Consider the following 24,447-nt stretch of genomic DNA (forward strand, 5'->3'; position numbering starts at 1 on the left):
GCACCGGCACGGCCCCGACCCAAGCAAGGACAAGGACGGACCTGTGACCAAGGGCGAGCGACGAGCACGGCACCGGGGGCCCCGTGCAGGGCTCAAGGAGGCGGAAAGTGGTGAGGAGCCTGGGCGCCGGCACCGAGCACGGCACAAGGCACCGCCCATGCAGGAGGCAGTGGAGAAAGAGGGCGAGGCCCCAGAAGGGGACAAGGAGGTCCGGAACCACCAGCCCAAGTATGTAAGCGGCCTGGAGCAGGCCTGGTGATGGGTGGGGACTAGGAGTCAGGGCCCTCTTGTATCACGAAGGGAAGGGTTGGCCCGGGTGATGCCCCCACTGTCCTAGCCGATGGGCCAGGATGACCAGGGCAGGCAGCCCTTACTGCTGCTGTCGGCCCCTCCCTGGCCAAATGCTCAAAGCTGCTTGGCACAGAGTACGCTCAGCAAACTTCGGGCATCATTTTAAGCTACCCCAAGGAACAGAGGGCTTCGGGGAAAGCTGTTGTGTTTGGGGTGCACTGACAGGGAAGAACAGAATGGCCTAAGCCTGAGGGGTGCTGGCAGGGTGGTACACCTGGAGGGGGCTGGGCTGTGTGGCTGTGTGGCTGTGACAGAAAGGTTCCCAGGCCACCTGAGTCTTCAGGAGGCCTGGGGCTGGGAGCCTAGAGGCTGAGGCCAGCATCTCCACACACCAAGCAGGACAAGCTTAGGTGGAAGCCGCAGCTGAAGACCAGGCAGCTGAGGGCCCTGTCTTTGTGTGCAGAGTTCTGAGCTGGGCCTTTGGCCTGGTGGGACACCTGGTGGGGTGGCCCAGGGAAGCATCCTGCTCTAGACTTCCTCACTCTGCAGGCAGTTCTATTCTAGGTATTTCCTTCTTTGTGTCTGTGTGTCTGATTATGGATAAGGTGGTGCCAGCAGTGTGTGACTTTGTGCCAGGAACAGGAAGATGAATCGGCCCCATACGTGCCTTTTGGATCTGAAGACAGAAGTGCAGGATGGTAGAAACAATACAAAATGGCAGAACAGCAGAAGATGGGCTGAACGGGTATAGAGTATAAGGAGCTAGATGTTGCAGATTGAATAGTTTGAGATTGCTCAAGCTCTGATGTACATTCGTGGTTGCAGGGACCCTCACAGTGACCTGGAGGCCGGTGGGGTGATGGGTATGGACCCTGTGCTCACACTGCCCAGCACCTGTCTCCAGAAGGTGGAGGAACAACCAGAGGATGCAGATAATCAGCGGAATGTCACTCGGATGGGCAGTCAACCCTCAGACCCAAGCACCACTGAGCATGCCCCAGTGACTCTGACAGGCCCTGCTGGGGAGACCACGGCCGTTCCCAGTGAGTATCACTGCATCCTGGCAAGGGCCACTTTGTGCAGGTCCAGCTACCCTTCCCACCTGCTCCCCAGTAGCTCCTGTGGAGCCAGTTTGCCTCTTTGCATTGTTCTCTGAGCTGGAGAGAAAGTCCTTTGCTTCAGCATCTGTCCTTTGATACTACTTGACTTTCTAGTGATCCAGAGGTAACTGAAGGTTAAGCTTCCTTTTCTTTCCTTCCAGAAATGTTTCTGAGTCGCCAGCTAATGCCAGGCACTGTGTTAGAGTGCTGGAACACAGAGGAGGGAAGTAGTATCATCAGTGACAGACCACAAAACTGTCTTGAGCATTTATAGTTGCGTAAAAGCTGCTAAAGACTATGACCGCTGCCTTGACTAGGGACAAGAGCTGGTGGGCAGGAGGAGGTTGTCCTATCCGCTCATGTGCTCCCAAGGTGCTTCTTTGAGGCTTCCCGAGGACTTTGCCTGAACTGCCCTTTCTTCCCTCCCTAACTGTCACATGTGCCTACCACCCCAGCTGAGCAGGCGAACCAACCAGTCTAGTAGGAAGAGACCTGCAGGTAACAAATCTGGGCTCCTTCCACAGTGGGGAAGGTGTGTGAGCATCTCACGAGCACCAAGGAGAAACCATTCTGAGGGCACAGGGGAGACCAAACAAAGGCCAGCACAGTCTGTAGCTGGCGAGCAGACCAAGTGAGCTTGACCCATCCGTGCCCATATTTGCAGTTGCAGCCACACATGGACATTGTGACAGACCTGGTCCTTCTGCTCAGGCCCGAGGAACTGTAGCCCAGTGCATGATCCTAGGTGAAACAGCGGAAGCGGGTGGAGATTGGCTACATAGCCTGCCTTCCATCTTAGGTTCCTTGGAAGAAAACTGATCATAGTCCATTTTCTTGCTTCATTTTTCATGGGCACAAGTCATTTTTTTTCTTGTCAGACTCCTTATCCGATTCCCTCTGGATTAGCTAGAGGATGGGCCCAGGTCCCCACCCGGTTTTTGTCCGCAGGAGCCCAGATGTGGCCCCTCTCCACCCTGTGTGTATCCCCTTGCACTCCATCCCTGCTGGCAACCACTAGAATGTTGCCTCTTCCAGAGTACTGATTGGTGCAGTCATGTGATACGCAGCCTTTTCAAACTGACTTCTTTCACTTGGCAGCATGCACTCAAGGTTCCTGTATTTCACTGTGTAGCTGGATAGCGTATTTCTTTTTAGCATTGAGTTAAAATCCATTGTCTGGATATACCACAGTTTGTTTATCCATTTACCTATTGGAGGATATCATGCCTACTTCGCTTTTGGTAATTACGAATAAAACTGCTTTATTCATGTGTGGACATACATATTTAACTCATTGGGTTAAATACCTAAGAGCATGATTGTTGAATTGTATGCTAAGACTATGTTTATTTTTTTATTTTTGGCACCAGGGTTCGAACTCAGGTCCTTGCACATGTGTGGCAAGCTGGTAGCACCACTGAGCTAAATCCCCAGCCCGACCATGTTTATTTAAAAAAATTTTTTTTTGAGACAGGGTCTCACTACGTAGTTGAGACTGCTGCAGAACTCACTACATAGCCCAGGCTGGTCTTGAATTTACAGTGATCCTCCTGCCTCAGCCTCCCAAGTGCTGGGATTGCAGGCGTGCACCACTATGCCCTGCTTCGACCATGTTTATTTTTGAAGAAATTACCAAATTGTCTTCTAGAATGGCTGCATCATTGCATTTCCACCAGCAGTGAATGAGACTTCTTGTTGCTCCACACTCCCATCAGCATTTGGTGTTATCGGTGATTTGGATTTTAGCCATTCTGTTTAACTGTACAGTGGTATCTTGTTTTAATTTCCAGTTTCCTAAGGACATACGATATTGGGCATCTTTTACTGTCTTAGTTATATCTGTATGTCTTCTTTGGTGAGGTTCCCATTCTGGTCTTTGCCCACTGTTAAATTGGGTTGTATGTTTTGTAACTGCTGAATTTGAAGAATTCTTTGTATATGTTATATGCAAGTATTTATTAGACATGTTTTACAAGTATATTATTTATCCCGGTCTGTGACTTAGCTTTTTAGTCTCTGACTATTTGGTATTTTTGATTGTTGTTTTTTGGGGCTGGGGATTAACCTGATCCTTGCTGTTACTTCTACTAGAAGCAAAAATCTAGTCTATTGATGTTTGTATGTTAATTATATATCTTCCTACTTTTTTTGAGTCCTGAAATTGCTTATTAGTTTTAGTGTTGATTCTCTTTGTTTTTTTGAAGTCAGTTGTCAAAACATCAATGAATAAAGCTCTAACTTTTCCTTTCCATGTCTTAGGCCTCTTATTATTAGTTGTGCTGATAAGGTAGTGGGTATCATTACCTTGTTTCTGACAATAGTAAATTATGAATTCTGGTGTGGGGCCTGTAGGGCCTTGTGCATGTAGAATCACGTTATGGTATTTTATATCAGTAAGTGTTTTATCTAGCAAAGATGTTGAATTTTGTTGTTGTTTTCAGTAACCATAGAGATTATATTTTTCCCATAAATATGGAGATAATATAGCAGTGAAATTCCTTATGTTGAACTATCTTTGTAACCTTAGAATAAACCTCATTTGGTTATTTTATTTATTTATTTATTTATTTATTTATTTTGGTACCAGGGATTGAACTCGGGTCCTTGCACTTGCAAGGCAGGCCACTGAACTGCTGAGCTAAATCCCCGGCCCCTATTATACTTATTTTTAATATACTGTTGCATTCTGTTTCGTATTTTATGTAAGATACCTGGACTGATGCTGTGAGTTTTGTTCTATAGCTTCCTCATATTGTGTTTAAACATAAGGTTTAAGATAACATGCTTTTGCTCAGCTTCACTACTCCAGTCCTAAAAATCAGATGTTCTGAATTTCTATAAATTGTTTCATTTCATATTCCATTTCATTCCGTTCCATTTGTACTTAGAATTGAATCCAGAGCCTCACATGCTAGTTAAGTGCTCTACCACTGAGTTACACCCCTAGCCCTTTCCCATTTCTTTAGATGTTAACAGATTATGATGTATTACATGTCAACTCAAAATCCCCAATTTCCTAAATATAACTAAAGCATAGTTAAATATTGAAAAGCCGCAGAGTATCATATTAGGACATAACATGAATAACATTTTTTCCTGATCAGTTAAAATAGCTATTAAAAGTGATTGCTTTGAACACCTCCTCTATTGAAACTATTGAACTTTTGAAAAACAACTATACATGATTCTGATAATTTACCAGGAGAATTTGCACTTTTGCCTGAGTACAGTGTTACTTTGTTTAAAAGGCTGTATTGACTTTCAGTGTTGTACACATTTTCCCTACTTTAATATCAGCCCCCAAACTCCAAAGGATTATAATGAGACAGTTTTGCAAGATTGTAAGTTTGCAATATGGAAAATTAGAAGACCCCTACTAGCAAACTGAGGAGCTATTCTGTGGGATATAACAATTACTGGTTAGTAAAAAGAATTGGAATCTTTTGTCTTTTCTTGTGCTCTGGGATAGTTCAAGAACCATTAGGTGGGTGGTGGCACACACCTGTAATCCTAGCATTTGGGAGGCCAAAGCAGTAGGATTGCCTCGAGTTCAAGGCCAGTCTGAGGTATAGTGAGACCTTGTCTCAAAAAAAACCAAAACCAAAACCAAACCAAAAAAAGAACCATTGTAATTATATGGTCTTTAGATACATGGTAGTCTTCTTTTGTGAAATTGGGTATGCCTGCTTTTTTGTAGGGTAATTCTTTAGTAATTTCTCTATTTCTCTATGGACATTGGTCTGTTTAAACATTGCAGTCTCCTGAGATGAGGTTGGTAAATTATATTTCCTTTAAAAATTATCCATTTGATTTAGGTTTTCTATTTATTTATATAAACTGTGCGAAGAAGTGGCTTGATTTTTATTTTGTTTTGTTTCTGGTAGTATCCCACTGGTTTAGTGTTTTTTCCTTGTCACTTTTAGTCTATGTATTTTTGTGTTGCCCCCCCCTTTTTTTGCTTGACTAGATTATCTAATAGTTTATGTGTTTTATAGACTTTTTTAAAATGAAAATCATTAATTCTGTGGTTTTTAAAATCATGACTTTCCATTTTGTCTTTATTATTTCCTTTCTGCTTCATTTTACTTTATTGTTCCTTCTATTTCTTGAGTTAGATATTTTATTCTTTACTTTTTATTACATTTAAGTATATGGATTTTCCTCTGATCTCTAATTTAATTGTATTCTATAGATCTTGAATATTTGATATCTTAATCTTAATAAAATTTTTAAGTAAGTGATTTGTTTTTGGTTCATATTTGCCCAAGGTATGTCTTTATAGATCACTTGGGTTTTTTAACCTAGAGAATTATCTGCAAATATGTGACTTTGTTTTACCCTTTCTGCCACACGGGCTTTTATCCCCTCTGCTCTGTTGTGCTGGCGGCGATGGTGAGGATGGACACTCCCTGCTCCTGTTTTCTGGGAAGGACCATCATTTTCCATAATTTTAGTATGATGTTACCTGTACATGTTTATTTTTTTATTTTTGTAGCTGTCCTTTATCAAGTTGACAAAATTCTTCTTCATTCCTCTTTTTATCCGAGTTTTTTTCCAAGTCTATTTAATAAAAAGAACTGAGTTTTTATCATTAATGGTTGAATGTTGTTAAATGATTTTCTGTATCAGTTTATATAATCATGTGCTCTAAACTTTATTGGTTATTGTGCGTAATTATTTCTATATGTTGCCCAGTTCTATTTCTTATACTTTGTTAAGGAGTTTTAACCCAAATTTATGAGGGATATTGGTCTATATCTTGGGTTTTTTTTTTTTGGTACTGTCCTTGTCTGGCTTAAGTATCAGAGCAGTACTGGATCTGTGCAGTGTTTTGAATTTAATAGAATTGTTCTCTCTTCTGTTTTCCAGAATAGATTATTTTTAATTGGTGTTACTTTTTTCTTAGATATTTGGTAGAATTTTCCAAAGAAACATTTCTTTTTTTAGAATTTTTAAATTAAAATATTCAACTTACTTTGCAGTTATTAGACTGTGCTTTCTGTTTTATATTGGGTGACCTGAAATAGTTTGTACTTTCTGAAAACGCAGTGTATCTCACTGTGGTTGTCGCATTGTGTGTCTTGTGGTTGTGTGTTGTGTTTCCTCCCCGCTGTGTGTAGCAGTAGCCCCTTTGTCATTCATTCCTGCTATGGTAATTTTTTGTCTTCTCTCTTTTTTCTTTGTTAGTCTTGCTGTAAATTTGCTAATTTTATTGATATTTTTAAAGAACTGGATTCTTGTTTCATTTATTTTTTCTGTATTATTTTTGTTTTCAGTTACATTTAATTTTTACTCTATAATCTTATTTTACTTTATGCTTATTTTTCTCCTTTTTAGTTTCTTGAAGTAGGAGCTTAAATTATTGATTTGTGTCTTTTCCTCTTGTACAATGTAAACATTTAGTGCTCTAAATTTCCCTCTTGGCACTGCTCTGCTCTATGCTGGGTGATCATGTGATATATTTTACTTTTTTTTTCAGTTTTTAAAATGTCCTTGAGACTTTCTCTTTAACTCATGGATTAATTACTTAGAAGCGTGTAATTTAGTTTCCAAGTACAGTATTTGGAAACTTTTTTGTTGACTTTCTATTATTGACTTTTAGTTTTGATCATTTTGTGATCTGCAAACATAATCTGTATTATTATTGTTTTAAAAAATTGTGTTAGTTTATCCTGTGGCCAAGATATGAGTGTTGGACAAGGACATGTGTTCTGCTGTTTTTGGGTGGAACATTTTTTAAGTGCCAGTTAGGTTCTGTTGCTTGATGGTGTAGATGAGTTTTTCCGAATGTATAGTGTTTTCTGTCTATCAATTGTGGAGAAAGATGTTCAAGTCTCCAGCCCTAAATGTGGATATGTCTGCTTCGGCTTTCAGTCTGTAAGGTATTATGTCATATATTTTCAGTCCTGTTGTTGAGAACATGCACATTTTGTATTTGTCTTGGTGGAATGGCTCTCTCATTGTGTGACATTCTTCTCTGGAGCTGGTAATTTTCTTTGATCTGAAGTATATTTTACCTTCTATGAATATATCTACTATTGCTTTCTTTTGATTAATATTTGCATGATATATCTTTTTTCATCTTTTAAGCTTAGGCATTTGGTTATATTGGAAGTGTGTTTCTTGAGGATAGCATGTAATCAGGTTGTATTTTTAATCCACGTGTGTTAGCTCTTTTACTTGGCGTATTTAGACCATTTAGTGTAACTATCGATAGATTAGAGCTTAAGTTTGTCATTCTGTTTTTATTTTCTGTTTGTTCTGTTTTTAATTTTTCTGGTTTCTTTTTCCTGCCTTTTTGTGTGTTATTGGAACATATTTTAGAGTTTCATTTTGATTTGTCTGTATTTTTGTGTTTTTTTTTGTGGTACCTGAGGATCGAACTCAGGACCACATGCTTGCCAAACAGGTGTGGCACCATTGAGCTACATCCCTGGCCCTATCTGTAGTATGTTTGAGTATATCTCTTGTATAGATTTTTTTAGTGGTTCTTTTAAGTATTATATTATACTTGCATAACTTACCCAGCTTATTGTTGTCATCATTTTACGAGTTTGAGTGCGGCATAAAAACTTTACCTCTGTATCCCCCATTTTCTTCCCCAATTTATAATTTAGTTTCCTCTGCATACTTGTAGAATCATATTGTGTTGTGACTTTTAATTTCGCTGGAAACATAATTTAGAAAACTTCAGAGAGAAGGAAAGTTAAATCATTTTTTCCTGTTATTCTTCCTGCTTTTCCAATATTTCTTTCTTCACTATTTATTTTTCATTTGGAGCACCTTCCTTAGCTATTCTTCTAGTTTAGGTCTGCAGTGGACAGGTCCTCATAGTTCTCCTTCATCAGAGAATGTCTTGATTTCCCTGCTTTCCTGAAAGGTATTTCTTCTAGGTATAGAATTCTGGGTTGACAGTTCTTTTTTTTTCAGCACTTGAAAAAAACCTGTGCCTCTTCCTTCTGAGCTCCATGGTTTCTGATGAGAAATCCACTGTCATTCGAATTGTTTTCTTCCTATAGGTAAGATGTTTCTCTCGCTGCTTTCAAGGTTATTTTCTTTGTCTTTGTATTTCAGAAGTGTGAGCACAGTGTATTTTTGGCATGGTTATCTTCAAGTTTATCCTATTTGGGGTTCATTCAACCTCTTGAATCTGTAGGTTAATGTCTCTGGCCAGAATAGGACATGTTTCATCCATTATGTCTTTGAATAAATACTTCTGTAGCTCTGCCCCTTTTCTTTTTTATTCCAAACTTCTGATGACACAGATGTTAGATCTTTTGTTATACCCCCAAAAGCTTCTGTGCATGTTGACTTTTTTCCAGTCTGTTTTCTTTGTTGTTCAGAATAGATAATTTGTTCTTCAGTTCACCGATTCTTCCTGTCTCTCCATTCTTCAGCTAAGCTCATCTATTGAGTTTTTAATTTCAGTTATTGTATTTTTCAGTTGTAAACTTTTTGTTAGCTTCTGTTTCTTTAATGAAATTGTCTGTTTCTATTTGTTTAAAGTGTATTTTCAGTTGCCTGTTGAGCATTTTTTGTGATGGTACTTATAGCACTATTGTCAGTAATTCTGACCTCAGTTTTATCCTGGTCATATTGTTCCTCTTCTCTCATTCAGGATGATTTCCTGGTTCTTGGTCCAATAAATGGTTTTGATTGAAATTTAGGTGCTTTGATGTTACATTATTTAGATCTTCCATTTTAACTGTCTGCTGTGTCACCACTCTGCCAGGGGAAGGGCTGGGGGTTTGGGTAGAAGAATAGCTTCTTTGCATGACCTCCATTATACCCAGTCAGAGGGTGCTCCTCATACTGCTGGGTTAGGGTGGGAGGCCTAGTTCCCCACAAGGCCTCCCTTATACAGTCTTACTGGGAGAGGTAAGAGGCCATGTCACTGTTCCCACAAGACTGCCACTAACACACAGGATTGGCCCCATTACCTCTGATTCATAGTAGAAGTCCTGGCTTTCTACTAGGACTTACTATGACTGGTAGGGAAGTGTTGCCTCCCTACTATTGGTGAGGCTCAAAGTTGGGGCTCCCTGTGGTCTTTACTGGCATTGAGTGGGCTGGGAATCGTGTTACCACTGTGTGGATGAGAGTCCCTACTCCTGCTTGGCTCTCTCTGGTTCCACCCCAATATAGACTTATGTTTGTAGGTGGTGTGGGACAGAAGCGTGGGGCCCTTCCTTGAGGGTACAGCTTTGCTATGAAATTGGGCTGTAGAACAGTGATTAGTGCCTCTAACACCTCCATCCTGCTGAGTGGTCCTTCCCCTAGTCCTTTCATTGTAAGACCTATTTAGAAATGGGAAGAAAGGAGCTAAAGGTGTAGGGAAGGTGGGATGGGTAGGGGAAGAGTAAAAAGGGAAAAGAAAAAAATGTGAGAGAATGAAAAGATGAAAATAAAGTGTTTGTAGATGGGGAAGGGAGGAGGGGGTGAAGGGAGGGCAGAGGTAAGGGGAAAAAATGAGAATCAAGACTTGTCATGTAGAGGTACAAGATCCCAACAATGAATGTAACTGTACTGTATCCCTAAAATGTACCAATAAACTCAATTAAAGCTGGAAAAAAAAAAAAGACCTAAAGTCTCACTTCTACTCCGAGGAGTGTGAACAGCCGAAAGGGCCCTCACAATGCTGAGTCCTATAGCCCAACGATGGCTCCAGATGCAAGACCCAGGGCCTTACTTCTGGGAGCTTTGAACAGCCCAAAGGGCCTCCAAAATGTTGGGACCTTTAGCGAGGCTCTGGGAGCTCGAGGCACAGTGGGAGTCACCCAGGAAGGAACACACCAGGCTCGTTGGTGAATAGACCTTTGTTAGTCTGGCCAGACAGCACTCTCAGTACTTGGCAGCTCAGAGAGGCCCAGCACAGGGCTTAGCACAGTTTCTTAAAGGCAAGGGAAGAGGATGGCAAGCACAGCAAGTGGGCCAGGGGTCAGGGGGTCGGTTTTCTGCCGTCTGTCTAACGGAGTCAGCTATGCGGTGCACCTGGCCTTTCATCTCCAGACCTCAGGCTGTTCTGTTCTAACAAGGCCTTGAGTTGCTATCTTGTTTGCTGGTACCAGGCTTCCATACACTGTTTTAATCTTATCTTGGAGCTGGGTAGAAAGAAATGTGTGCTGCTATATGCTGGCTAACTAGGGGTTACATAGCGGTTTGGGTCCCACATCATGTGGGAGAGCTGCAGGCAGTTTACAAAATCTAAACCTTTTGGTATTTATGAGTTGTTGGCTTCCATAGCACAGGTCTGGGGTATGTGAGGTATAAGAGAAAACCAGAAAACAAAGATGTATTGTTGTGTCATTCCTTGGGTCCCAAGGTTCCCCAGCCAATCCACCTCCGCTTATCTGTCAGAATCTTATGTTTACCATATAGATGATGTCCAAGGATCAGATATATGTGGTTGTACTTAGTGGGATGAATGGGGTAGAATGATTCTACTCTGTCTTTGCAGAAGCTGAAGTCTTGAGTCAATATTTCTTTATGGTTTTATTTATAGATGCTTATTACAGTCTGTTAAACAGTGTCCCCTTCCCATTGAATTACTTTGACATTTTGTCAAAATTTGATTGATAGTTGTTATTTAATGTCAGAAAAAATTTCTGGGATTATGGTTTTCATTTTTTCATATCAGACATCCCAGTTTTATATATGTTGGATTTATTATGTCTTCTATGCAACCTAATTGTTTTTTGTTTTGTTTTTTTCTCATTGTTTTTATATATATATTTTTTGGTACTAGGGATCCAACTCAGGTCCTTATGCGGCGAGGCAGGTGGCGGGAACCACTGAGCCAAATCCCTGGCCCTTCTCATAGTTTTTAAATCTCATTCCTTGTTTCATATTTTTTCCTCTTGGCTTATTTCACTCGTATCTTCTTTAATTCTTGCTACACTTTTAGTCATGTTGTTCTTTATTCGACTCCTTGAGCTTTATGAAATAATTTTGTCTATTTCATTTCTGAGATGATTTTGTCCTTACCTGCAGTTTTTCTTTGAGTTTGATCAGCTCACATCTCTCAATTGTACACCCATCTTTATTTATTTATTTATTTTTTCACCTATCTTTATTTTGAACATTCAAGTCTAATTTGTAGGCTTCTTTCTTAGTAGCAGTTGCTTTTATAATTATATTCATTTCATGTTGGAAAATTGTATTAGCTTTTCCCTGCTTTATAGGTGTGTGTGTGTACTGTTTCTTTAGCTGACTAGTTTTCATCTCCATTTTGTTTCTTCCTACAGAAGCTTTATATGGATGTCGAATTCTTTCTTTCAGATAAAGATAAAATGTGCTGAATTTTCCTGCACTAGCAATTATGTGTGGTTCTGTGGAGCACAGGGGAAAGGTTTGGGTAGTCCACTTGCTTTCCGGTTTGAGTGCCCTTTCCTATTAGTGGAATGAAATCTGATTCTTTGGATACTGGGGGTTGGGTCTGTCTGGTTCTCATTCTTTGGTAAGATCATACCTCTGCATTGCCCTTGACCACCACCTACAGTTCCCCCGACCTCGGCCCACTGGCATCTTCCTACAGAGCCACACAGGGCCTTTCCTCTTGCAGATTCTCTTTTCTTTGAAGCAGGGGCCAGGTTGGCCAACTCTAGTCCCAGGTACTTCCCAAGTCCCTTCTGTTGGCCTAGTGGTGTCCAGGCCCAGTGGTCTGGACTACCTGGGTCCAGACTTGTTTTCAGTATTTCTCTACTGAGAAAGGATGGCATACGGGGGTGGGACTTCTCCTCCAGGGTGAATGCTGGCTGATGTCCATATTCAGATTACTGTCCCTACCTGGCTCCACTCTTCTCTCCTGCATCCTGTCCCTGCCTAACATTGCGAGTCTCAGATGTTTGTCTCCTTACTTCACATAAATTCAAGTTTAATCTTCTTATCTGCTATAGGGTGTAGACAGCTTATGGAGGACAAAAGTATGAGTGGAAGGGCTGCTGTGTTTATAGGAACCAGTTTGTATTCTCCTTCTAGTTTTTCTGCTGGGTTTATAGTTATGCCCACCTTCACATTTCTGGTACCTTCCCCTCCTCATTCGCTTTAAAAAGCCCCTTTCCCCAATGGTTGATCATTTTAAATATTTCATCAGTGTCTCAGTCTTGGTCTTTTTTTTAACTTTCTTTATCATGTCATTGTTCTGTGTTTATTAATTTCTGCTCTTGCTGTTTCCTCTCTTTTGCTTTCTTTATCTGTACTGTGATATCCTTTCTCCTGTTATTAGTTGAATATTCAGCCCATGACCTTTGGGCTTTTCAACACTTTGCTAGTGTGTCTTAAGTTTTACGTTTAACTTTAAGAGTTTAGTTCTACACAATAAATTTTAAAATTGTTTCTGTTTTAAATCTTTTTCTTCAAGTTTCATTACCACTTCTCATTTGATTCATAGGTATGGTTTTGAATTTCCAAATGGTGGCAGAGTTTTGTCTATGTGGTGTTTTCTTTCTTCCTTTTTGTTTCCTACTGATTTCATTATTCTTTTTGGTATTTCAATACTTCAGAGTATTATTTGGGTTTCTTCTTTTTCCCTCTTCTGCTTAAAGAACATCTTTCCTCATCTGTTTGATTAAGGCTTGGTAGTGGTTAATTCTCTTACTTTGCCTGAATAATCCATTATGCCATTGTTTGTGAAAAGTGGTTTTCCTTTGTGTAGAAAAGGAAACTAGCTTATTTTTTTCTTTCAGCATATTGAGACTATTCTATTGTCCTCTGCCTTCTGCTCTGTTAAGAAGGCAGTTGTTAGTCTAAATTGTTACTCTTTTGTGTGGCTCTTTCTTCTCTCTATGGCTGTATAAATAAAACTTGTTTTCATAGAGAGTTGAAGCAGGAAAAGAAGAGACAAATGTTTAAGAGTCCCTGTGTTGAGTGCCATCGGTATGTCACTTGCTGTCTGTGTATCATGTTCAGGATAAGTATGCCAGTAAGCATCTCCATGAAGGATTTCACATAATCACAATAGCACTGGTTCCTTAACATTGCCTAATATACATTCTAAGTTCAAATCTTATCATTTATCTCAGAAATACTTTATATACTTGTTTTGTTTGACTTCTTTCTTCCTTCCTTTCTTTTGTTCGTTTGTTCGTACCAGGGATCGAACTCGGGACCTTGCCCTTGCAAGGCAGGCAGCGGAACCACTGAACTGAACCCCTGACCCTCTAGCTTTGTTTGAATCAGTATGCAGACTTACCTGAATTTGCTCAGTCTCAGTCTCTTTACAACAGTTTCTCCCTTCTGCTTTTATTCATGCCATTTATTTGTTAAAGAAGCAATGTTTTTTTGTCCTGTAGAACTTTCTCTATTCCGGATCTGTTTGACTGTGTCATGCCTTCCTCTGTCTTCGCCACACCTTGTTTACTGGTAATTAGAGTAGAGCAGGGTTTCTGAACCTTGGCATTACTTTCTTCCTGTTGGCAATGCCTTGTGCATTGTAGAAGGGTTGGCAGCACCCCTGGCCTTGACCCACTAGATGGAAGCAGCACTGCTTGTTGTGAGAACCTGAGGATGTCTCTAGACGTTGAGCAGATCGCCCATCTGAGAAGCTCACATCCAGAAGCTCAGTGGGGAAGCATCCAGCTCTCTCGCCTGGCGGGTGCATCCACAGCATGATGACCGAAAGGGCCGTGTCAGGGATGGGCTCTCTCTGGGTGATAGTAAGGTGGATCGGTGGGTTCAGCTGGATCTGTTCTCCATCAGATTCTCCACAGCCTTCCCCCTAAATGGCTCCAGTTAACAGAGTGGTGGCATCACTAAGGTTGCAGAATGGTGAATTTGTAATTCTGTCTTTCTGCATTTATTATTTAGACCTTTTTATAAGGAAGATCTTACTTCATGAAATGTTTGGTTACCTTGACATTTAGTTTATAGTGTATTAAGCAAGAGATAGGCTTAATTCTGTCCTTTTATTTTTAAGCTTTCAAAATAGTTGCTGACTCCAAATATAAACAGTGAGAGATTTAATAAGATGATTATGTCATTATGAAAGTTTTGATATAATTGATACAGTCCAGTCCTCTGAGAAATCACTGTCACTTCTGATGCTTAATTTGTTCCTTCGGGGCCAAGGGCCACCCTTTCAGGTTGGCTTTTGTGTTCCTCTAGTGCCTGTAGGAGTCTTCAGCAGCACCCTGGTTGTTGTCTCTGATAGTATGTTCCAGGACCGTTTTATACATTGCTTGCCCCAGACCTGGAATTGGCCATTTCTCACGACTACAGGTCTGTGGTCTGTTTCTTCCTGCAGTGGCCCTGAGCCTGTGACAACTCGGCACTGAGACTGAAGGTCAGGTCTGCCTTGGAGTATTTAGGAGCTGTGGTGTCCTGGGGAGCTAACCCTTCCCTTGCAGGGATTTGTCGGTTTCTCCTGGCATGGCTTCTTCATGTCCCTGGCCTGCTTTCTCACTTGTTTCTGCTTGCTTCTGGGGCCACATCCTTCATCGTGTGACTGTTCTTCATCCTTCCCTTCTCAGCAGAGGCTTTGTGAGGTAAGCGAGCCCTAGAGAACATGCATTGGTTGACTGCTTTTCAGCTGTGGGTGGTGCCTAGATAGTGTCATTCCGGATATGCAGGGGAGATGTTCTTTCTGTGTCATGGAGGGCTTGGGAAAGCCAGTCTTGAATTCTGTCCCATTCTCCTAACCTGTGGGCATTCTGTGGGCCAAATGTGAGACATGTTTTGTCTAGAGGATTTGCGTGTCCTTTTTAGGGGTTAGCCCACCTAACCCCGCCCGGCCTCTTCTCAGACGCAGTTTGACCTGGAGAGTCAGCGCCGGGCTCAGGGCTCCTGTTTTCCCTCAGACCATTCCTCAGGACAGCCTCAGTGTCTCCCCTTGGGAGATGGCACAGCACCGGTTGGGTGCAGAGCCAAGTGATGGAGCTCCAGAACTCTGGCCTCAGGCCTTCTGGAGTCAGATTCTTCCTCCTCTGCAGTGAGCCATTTTGCTTGCCTCTTTCATTGGTGATTTGATTTTTGTTAATATCAACACTTTTTTCTTTTGAATAGCCTGCTTCAATTCAATGAGTTTATTTAGTCTGTGGCACTCCTCATCTAGATCTGATCCGTCCTCTTTTTTTCTTGTTATGCGTTGAAGTGGCAGTTTTTGTAGGGTTTTGTTACGGTAAATCTGCTTAGGAGGGGTGGTTCCACCCAGACACCGGCGCCTTTGTTAGTCTTCTGAGCAGCAGACAGTGAGTGCAGGTTGGTTCTTCTGAGTCTGTGTACTCTTGGTTTGGTTTTGTTGTCATTGGAAAGGGGTCTGAGAAGGTGCAGTTTTAAAATAATAAATATAAAATATGCTCATTGTAGAAATGTTTTTTTAAATGTTAAAAGTTTAGTGAAAAAGTTTAGATTGATGTCAGAAAGCCACTGTGGGCCCCCACTCTGCAGCCTGGAGAGAATTTATTGCTTCTCATTTCGTGCTTCTTTGGTTGGGACCATGTTCCTCCTGTCCTAACTGCCAGTTTATTTATATCTAATGTCCTTTAAACTCTCATAGGTGGGTTTTTTTTTTTTTGTACCAGGGATTGAACGCTGGGACCTTGGGCTTGCGAGGTCATAGGTGTTTCTGATAGCCATTGTATGGCCCTTCATATAAATACTGAATATTTTACTTAGCTGGCCTACGATTGCATGTTTTTAATTTTTCACAATAATATTATTTATTACAGGCTAGGTGTGGTTGTCCATGCCTGTAATCCCAGCACTCTTTGAGACTGAAGCAGAAGGATTACATATTTGAGCCCAGACTGAACAACTTAGTGAGATCCTGTCTCAAAAAAAATTTTTTTTTTTTTTTTGGTACTGGGGATCGAACTTGGGACCTTGCACTTGTAAAGCAGGTCGCTGAACCACTGAGCGTAATCCCCACGCCTCAAAATTTTTTAAAATAAGTTTTTTAAAGGGCCTGGGATGTAGCTCAGTACAAAGACACCCCCTCCCCCAGGTTTAATTCCCAGTATGGGACAGGGTAGAGGGAGGAGAATTTATTTATTTATTTAGTTAGTTTTTTTTGAGACAGGGTCTCACTGTGTAGTTCAGACTGACCTGGAACTCATTAATGTAGCCCAGGCTGGTCTCAAACTAACAGGGATCCTCGTGTCTCAGCCTCCCAAGTGCTGGGATTAAAGGCGTGCACTACCACGCCAGGCTGGGAGGAGAATTTATAACAAAGACTTTGTGACTACTTACTTTTGTATGCACACTTTATTTCCTCCAGAGGTAATGTTTTATGACTAGAATTTTGTAGATTTCAAAAAAGTTTTGCCCGTTACTTTCTCGGAGATTATGTAATTTACATTTTCAGCGTGGAAATTTGATAGTAGTGTACTTGTTTCAAAAGGGGTTGATTTCAGAGCACTTGCAGGCAGGTTGCCTCAGCTCTGGAGCTGAGGGCTGTGTGCCGTTCTCATGTTCTGCTTACGGCTCCAGGCTGTTTGCAGGAGTCCAGAGGGCCAGTGTGAGGGAGGGGCTGGAGATTTGGTCTTCACAGTAGACTCTGGGGATAAGCACCTCCCCCCATTCCTCTTCCTCTTCCTCCTCCTTCTCCTCCTTCCTCTTCCTCTTCTTTTTCTTTTTTCTGTACCGGGAATCAAACTCAGGACATTGTGCTTGCGAGGCAGGCATGGTGCCACTGAGCTACATCGCCGGCCCCAGCACCTTCATTTCTGTTGCTCTTTTTTAATTTTATTTTTTATAAGTACACATTTTCAGTATGGAGTGATTACATGCAGCCTGGTTTGATATGAACATACATCACATCTTGATCATATTTATTCCTTCCCTTCTCCAGTTCCCTTTCCATCTCTGCCAACATTCCCTCCTTGTTCTTTAATGTGGCCCTTTATTTTGTTCATTACATTGTTTACGATTATATTTTGGAGCTCTCATATTTAGAAGTACCATGTGATATTTAACCTTTTATGACTAACTTATTTTTGCTACTTAGCATCCTCTTTGCTTTTATTCTCTTAAAAGAAAGTTAAATGAGATAGGGCAGTAGGAGGTGGCTCAGGTTACTGCACTGTCTCCCTTGGTGTCCCTCAGGAACTCGGTCACCCATGAGACCGGAAATAAGCATTAGCATAGTCAAAAATAAAGACATAAGAGGATTCTACATAATGTACCAAGAAAAGGAGCAAAGCTCACAGCCATTTTAACTCAAAGCGTTTGGTTTTTAGGTGCAGAGCTGAGTATGGGGCTGAGAGGACAGAGGAGCAGCCAGGGAGGGGTGGTAAAGTGTGGGAGCCCCGTCCTCTCCCAGGGGTGAGGGCAGCAGGCAGGGGCTGCAGGAGGAGCCCTGGGCCAGGTCAGGCTGGACTGAGAGTTAAAGGGACATCTGTGATTCTGTGGGCTGCTCCAAGACCACAGAAGGTACAGGGAAAGACCCCCCAGGCTCCATTGTGCTTAGCACTCATGGAGGGACGGCATCCTCGCCAAGGGAGTCGTGTCCAGCTGGTGCCTCTCCCTCTGCACCCCTCGATGTGAGAGGCAAGGAAGTGCCTGTCTGGGCATCTGTGGTAGGCAGTGCTCGGGTTCTATTCTTGCTGTCTCAGTTGTTTTACCCGGGAGAAATTGTGTTCTTAGCCACACACTCTTCCCTTGGTGGCCTGCCTTGCTTGCGTGTAACACTGATGTGGGCTTTATGGGTGCTGCGCTCCTAACTTGGAGGCCCTGTGTCCTTATAGGTGGTAACGTGGACCTGGAAAGCCAAGCAGAGGGGAAGAAGGAAGTGGAAGCAGATGATGTGCTGAGGAGTGGCCCCCGGCCCATTGTCCCGTACAGCTCCATGTTCTGTCTAAGCCCCACTAACCTGTGAGTCTCCACACCCGCCCTTGCTTCCTCTTGCCCTGTCCATCCACTGCTGGGCCCACGCGAACACCATAGCCAGCATGCATGGGCTATGCAGCTGCAGGGATGGACTCTGCACACTTTGTTCACTGAGTACCTCTAGCCATCCAGCAGTCCCGGGAGGCGCGCCCCATCACCTCCTCCTGTAGACGAGGACACAAAGGCGCCAGGAGTTGTCTGAGGTGGAGCTGGCATACTCTCTAGAGCTGTGCCCCTCCCTGCGCTGCAGCATGAGCTCCGTTGCACACAGGGCCCCTTTATCCCTGTCATATTTAACACCTTCCTCCAGCCACCTTTCCACCATACTGTTGCCCGTGTGTGCATGTGTGTGCATTGCATGTTCACATGTTGACCGTAGGTCCCCTCCTATGTTTATCACAGTTTGTCATCTCTAATCAGTCCAGTGCTTTCATGAATCCAGACAATATTTGTGTGCAAACAGCATTCTAGGTGCTGGTACCGAGACAGACAAGAATACTTGTCCTTGCCCAGAGAGTGGGAGTCTGGGCTGGTGGGAGAGAAAGACAGCAAGCAAGACAATTCGAGAGACATAAAATGTCAGCAATAAGTGCCAGGAAGAAACATGAGTTGGAGGCGGACATGTGGGCTGCTGGGGGCTAAAGCTAAATGGAGAGGTCAGTGGTGGGGCTCAGAAATAAGGTAGAGCCAAGACTTGAGAAGGGGTCGCAGAACACTCTAGGGAGAGGTAGAAGAAAGCTGAGACACACAGACACCACTCCAGGGAGGAGGGCAAAGGACAGCAGTGTCAGGGGGCCCCTTGCTGATCGGCCTTGGGTCAGTTGGGTCCTCACCCGGCCCTCCTCGCTCGCCTCTCTCCCTGCTGCCTCCTTTCTTGCATTCGTGCACACATACTGTTGGAAGCTAGCCCTGCCATGCTAGTGGGTAGGAGTAAAATGGTAACAGACTGAGTGTGCTGGGAAGGCAAAGTGTAACCATCAAGTGAGGATAGCGCAGAGGAGGAGCTCATGTTCCTTAGAGAAGGGCACTGAGTAGAAGCAGAGCTGCACGTAGCCAGAGCAGCTGAGCTGGAAAGCTGGAGAAGAGTAGCTACCGGGTAGCCAGGGGAGGACCTTGGTGGTCCCTGAGGAGCACGGAGGAGAAGGGGAGGGATGGATGCATGGTTGGGGGCCCCCTGACCAGGAGAGAGGAGCCTACTTAGTAGGTGGTCCAGGAAGAGACTGGCTCCGTTTGATCTGGGTAGTCCCTGCGGAGAGTTTGGTGTGGAGGTGAGGGGTGAAGGCAGGAGGAGCTGGCAGCAGGTAGCGCCTGTGGCAGGAGAGCTGGACTGGCCTCTCCGCTGGTGTGTGGCTGCTCTTTCTTGCCCACCACTTGGAGACTGGCCTTGCTGACCTGGCCACTGTCTATTGCTGTGTGGTAGCATTTGTCAGCATCGCACAGCCTCCTGTGTATTTTGGCATTCCTCACTGGTGTTCTGCCTGCTGGCGTGGAGCTTGCTGAGGCTGGGCATTTGCCTCTCTTGGGCTCTGCTGTGCCCCTGGTGTCCAGCAGATGCCCAGAGTGTTGAACAAGCTAGTGAGAGTCAGCAGGTGACTGAGCAGAAGGAAGTGTGTGGCAGTGTGTTCTCACGCAGCCTGGGAACACACCCAGCACAGGGACCAGACAGACACCATCCTGAGGGTGAGCCTTTGGCAAGTGCTGGTGCTGAAATCCTCCTCTCTAACCCAATCTTCCACCTGCTGCAGCGCACCAGTTTTGCAGATCCAGATGGGCAGTGGTGTCACTTGAGGCTACAGATAGTAGATAAATGGGTGGATACAGTTGTCCTCCCCATTCACATACAGAGAAGCCTGCGGGCTGTCATTTGCTGGCCTCTGACTCTAGGCCCCTCAAGAATCTTTCACCAACAGTCAAGTGGTTGCTGTCCACTGACCTCAGGGACACTTGGCAAAGTTCTCTCTGGTGTCACAGCAAGAGCCCTTCCTGCAGGAGAGGGCGGTGTGTGTTCCAGTTCGCGGGCCCAGTGGCGACATTGCACTGTCCTTACAGGCTCCGTCGCTTCTGCCATTACATTGTGACAATGCGGTACTTCGAGATGGTCATCCTCGTGGTCATTGCCCTGAGCAGCATCGCCCTGGCTGCTGAGGACCCTGTGCAGACAGACTCATCCAGGAACAACGTGAGCGGCTCTGCGGGCCAAGCCTGCCACCCAGCTGTGGGGATACGTGGGGCATGTTCTCGGGGCTGTGAGGCTGGTGTGCTGTGGGGTTCTGTGTCCTCACCCTCCTCCCTTCTGTGTCCTTCCTCTGGGTCACATTCAGGGCTGCGATTGGTGGGGGCCTGGTTCCCGAGAGGAGCCTGTCTTAGTGTGCTCCCCTGATGGTCATCTGCTCAGAGCTTTAGGGGAAAGCTGGGCCCCAGGAATGGTCCTGGCTCTGCTTCCTGCCCAGCCTTGGAGAGTAATCCTCCTTTTGGTTGCAGGCTCTGAAGTACATGGATTACATCTTCACAGGCGTCTTCACTTTTGAGATGGTGATAAAGGTAATCCATGGTCCCTGAGGCCTCTGGTGGAGGGTGTTTGAGGCGTGCACTGGCTTGTGCTCAGTGATTAGGGTGTCTGCTCTGTGCCATGATGTATTCTGAGAGTCCTAGCTCCATGCTGCCCTTTGGGGTGCCCCAGTGGCTCCTGATCTTGCTGCTTGGCTCCTGAACATAAGTGCCCCAGGCTCAGCAACTCTCCAGTTTCCTGGTGCACCCAGAGGAGGGGGCCATGTGACAGCAGTTAGAGGACAAGGAGACCTAGGAGAGTGTGGTGGCTGGTGGACTGTGGGAGTGCAGGCCATAGACCAAATTTCAAGGGTATTGTGTTGGACAATAGGCGAGTCTACCATGCCTCTTTAGCCTTCATTTTCCTTCCTAAAGTGACCCTTACTACAACTGACAAGGTGGCTGTCATGTGTGCTTGCACAGGCGTGCATTCACTGCAAATGGATATGCACATGTGTGTGTATACTCACGACTTCAGTGCAGCTCAAGGTGTGAGGTGCCTGGGTGTATGCACCCAAGGTCACTTTTATGTATGGAGAATTAAAATGGGTATATAAATGTATTACCCTGCTGTTTAACATACAGTAACGTCACTGGAGTGTGACTCCCATTTCAAAGGAGACAGCTGAAGCAATTGGAAAAACATACAGTAAGCCTACCGTGGTGGTATGTGCCTATGATCCCAGCATTCTGGGAGACTGAGGTAGGAGAATCTCAAGTTTAAGCCCTGCCTGGATAACTTAGTGACTTAATGAAATCCTGTCTCAAAATTTTAAAAAAGGGCTAGGCATGTAGCTCACTGCAGAGGCCCTGGATTCAATACCCAGAATCAGGGGGAGAAAAAAAAAAGCAGTGCTAGGAGTAGCAGAGCCAGGTTGTAAGTAGAGCTCTGTGAAATTCCAACCAGTTCTTCTCATTGCCCTGAGCTGATCCTCTGGGGTCTGGGCAGGCTGTGAACTCCCTAGGGTAAAATGTGTGCCTGCTGCCCAATGATGGAGGAGTAGAGGGAGACAAGAGACTTCACTTTCTTATTAGGGATCTGGGGAGGTGAGGAATGCAGGAAGGCCATTGTGATGTTTGAGGCAGAGGCCCACTGAGGTTGTGAGAGTGTGTGGCTTGCCCGGGCATGGGAGCGGTGCCAGAGCTGCACTTTTACCTCAGTGTGCAGAGTGCTCTGTGGCTGGCCAGCCCTGCCTCCCTCTTCTGGGATAGAATGTACTGTAGGTGTGCTTCTGCTTCGCAGATGATTGACTTGGGGCTGCTGCTGCACCCTGGAGCCTACTTCCGGGACCTGTGGAACATTCTGGACTTCGTTGTGGTCAGTGGGGCCCTCGTGGCCTTTGCCTTCTCGTAAGTAACCGCACTTGCTCCAGATTTCGTGGGTGCAGCCACCAGAACCGCGGTGGGGCTGGGTGAGGAGGAGGGACAGACCCTGTCCGCCTCGCTGGGTCTTCTAGACCTTCCTTCGTGGCCCCTCCCCGCCTGCCTGAGCTGGGGTGTGCAAGGTTAGCAGGACCGAGCCCTGTCTGTCCACAACTCAGCCTGGAGTCTGGGACTAGGTAGGCAACAGGCCCTAGCGTTTTGTCTTTTGTCTTGAGGGGCCCTTCTGAGGCCAAGTGCCTGACCAGGGAGACCATGCTGTTTTCTACCCCAGCTAGAGCTGGTGGGTGTCTTCCTCTTTGGGGGCGGGATATCTTCCTATGATCCTGAGGGAGTGGTGCTTAGCCCGGCAGTGGGTGGGACTGCACGGAGGGTGTGATGCTCAGCTGGGCCAAGCGTGGGGAGATACGGGGGAAGCCATGGGTAAGACCGAGGTGAGAAGGACTGTGGTGGAGGCCAGATACCGAGGGAAGGGTCCTCATCTTCCCTGCCCCCGCTCTGTCTCCCACGACACTGACTCTGTTCTTTTTGTCTTCCTGTTGCCGGACTCGGTAGGAGCTTCATGGGGTAATGCCTCCCCCCACCCCACTGCCACCAACATCACAGCACACCCAAGGCCTCTGGCCGTCCCGTCATCAGCCTCACTGTGCTCATCCACCTCCACCTACCTGGTCTGCATGCTGCCAGGAGCCATCCCAGGCCATCATCCCTGCCATGCCTGTGGGGCCAGATGCGGGCTGGGGTGGGCTGGGGAGTTTGGCCTCTGGTGGTTTCCTAGGAACAGGGTGTGCTGAGTGAGCCCTAGAGGCTGAGACCGTGGCCCAGAGGACAAAAGGGATCTGAGTGGGAGCAGCTGCTGTGGCCATAGCCCAGGGTCCTGGCCACCCCAAGGTGTCTTCTCATGCAGCTTGTTTCTGGAAACATTGAAGCTGGCTTTCCTCCTCCTCCACAGCACCCTGCAATACTTAGTGTCTCTTTGGGGTGTCTTAATGGACCTTTTTCTAATGACAAAGGAAGCAAGAACTTGGCCAGTGTCAGCAAAGGACCTTGAAGTGGGAACTTCAAGATGTCAGAAAGGCCTTCAGATAGGAGCAGGGTTCAGCCCTGTGGCCCAAGAGCAAGAAAAGGAAGCAGGTCCCAATCCCACAGGACTACCTGCCTGGAGACCCCTCTCCAGAGACTTCCTCCTGCGCTGGGCCACTGTGCAGTGTAGTGCAGTGCCCTGTGCACCCTCTTCTGGAACACAGAAGAAGCAGAGTAGAAGGGCTGGCAGCTTTGTGTGGAGGTTGTTGATGGTGCCCAGTGATGGCAGCACCTGAGCCTGGTGTGTCAGGGGCAGCTTGGTCTGGTGTGCAGTGTAGAGCTGGGAGGAGTGGGGGCTGAGCTCCGCTTTTCCTGGGAGAACAGCCTGGGATGGGCAGTTCCTCCTGCTCAGCACAGAGTTTTGCTGGTGCCTGAGGAAGTCACTGGGGCAGGGCCCCTGTTCCATGCAGGCTGGGCTGGATGTCTTGAGGCATGGCCTCTGAACAGCCTGGGCAGGGCTCTGTGTGAGGGATGTTGCCCAGTCCTGAGTGTTTCTTGTTAGGGTGAGCGAGGCTTCCTCAGTGGGGAGCTTCTTACACAGCTGGCCTGGATTAGACAACCAACTTCTGGGTCCCCAAGAGGCAGAGGCAACCACCTAGGTCTGCTCTGGTTGTGAAGGCCCTGATGTGGATCCTTTAATTCTGGTCTTCTGAGCCTGCTTCTGGTGTCCAAAATTTTCTTTTCCTTGCTGCTTCTTTCTGTGTTAGTCTTTGACTCTGTTTTTGCGTAACTTTCTCTTTTTTTACTCTTCTCCCTGCCCTTCTTCCTTTTGGTCAGTCTCACATCACCTGGAAGAGGGTGGGCCCCTGAGCATGGACAGGTGAACTGCAGAGCAGGAGCCAAACAAGCCTCTCCATGAGAAGCAGGAAATCGCTTCTCTAGCACCTGGAGCAGGCCCAGCACTGCAGGGCTTGCTTGCAAACCTCCACGTCTGGGCTCCAGCCACATGCCGGCCCCCTCGGGGCTCTCTGTTGCTGGAAGCTGCTTTGGGCCAGGGTTAGGGTGCACTGGGAGATGGAAGTAGTGGCTGTGGTCTGAACAAACATTCTCTTCCCACCCACTCAGCAGTCCCGGAGTGCCACAACTGCGGAACTGGCCCTGGCCCAGGCCTTTGTCCTCAGAGAAGGGCCAGAGCAGGCAGCCACTGGGAGAAATCTCCTGAGTTGGGTCCTCTGCCCTGGAGACTGAGACAAAGTGTGCAGGGCAATGTGAACCATACCTCAGG

The 24,447-nt window shown here is 45.4% G+C and overlaps 1 protein-coding gene across 1 annotated transcript in view; it reads left to right on the top strand.

The window, feature by feature from the left end:
- Positions 1 to 24,447, top strand: part of Cacna1b (calcium voltage-gated channel subunit alpha1 B) — a 181,203-nt gene that overhangs the window by 100,407 nt on the left and 56,349 nt on the right. The window contains exons 21-27 of the mRNA XM_019205196.2: positions 2 to 228; positions 1,117 to 1,334; positions 18,071 to 18,197; positions 20,262 to 20,391; positions 20,694 to 20,753; positions 22,003 to 22,109; positions 22,695 to 22,706. Of these exons, the coding sequence (XP_019060741.2) occupies positions 2 to 228; positions 1,117 to 1,334; positions 18,071 to 18,197; positions 20,262 to 20,391; positions 20,694 to 20,753; positions 22,003 to 22,109; positions 22,695 to 22,706 (881 nt within the window). The remainder of the gene's footprint in view (position 1; positions 229 to 1,116; positions 1,335 to 18,070; positions 18,198 to 20,261; positions 20,392 to 20,693; positions 20,754 to 22,002; positions 22,110 to 22,694; positions 22,707 to 24,447) is intronic.

Source organism: Fukomys damarensis, unplaced genomic scaffold (assembly GCF_012274545.1).
Source record: "Fukomys damarensis isolate Sample0158 unplaced genomic scaffold, DMR_v1.0_HiC HiC_scaffold_36, whole genome shotgun sequence".
Lineage (NCBI taxonomy): Eukaryota > Metazoa > Chordata > Mammalia > Rodentia > Bathyergidae > Fukomys > Fukomys damarensis.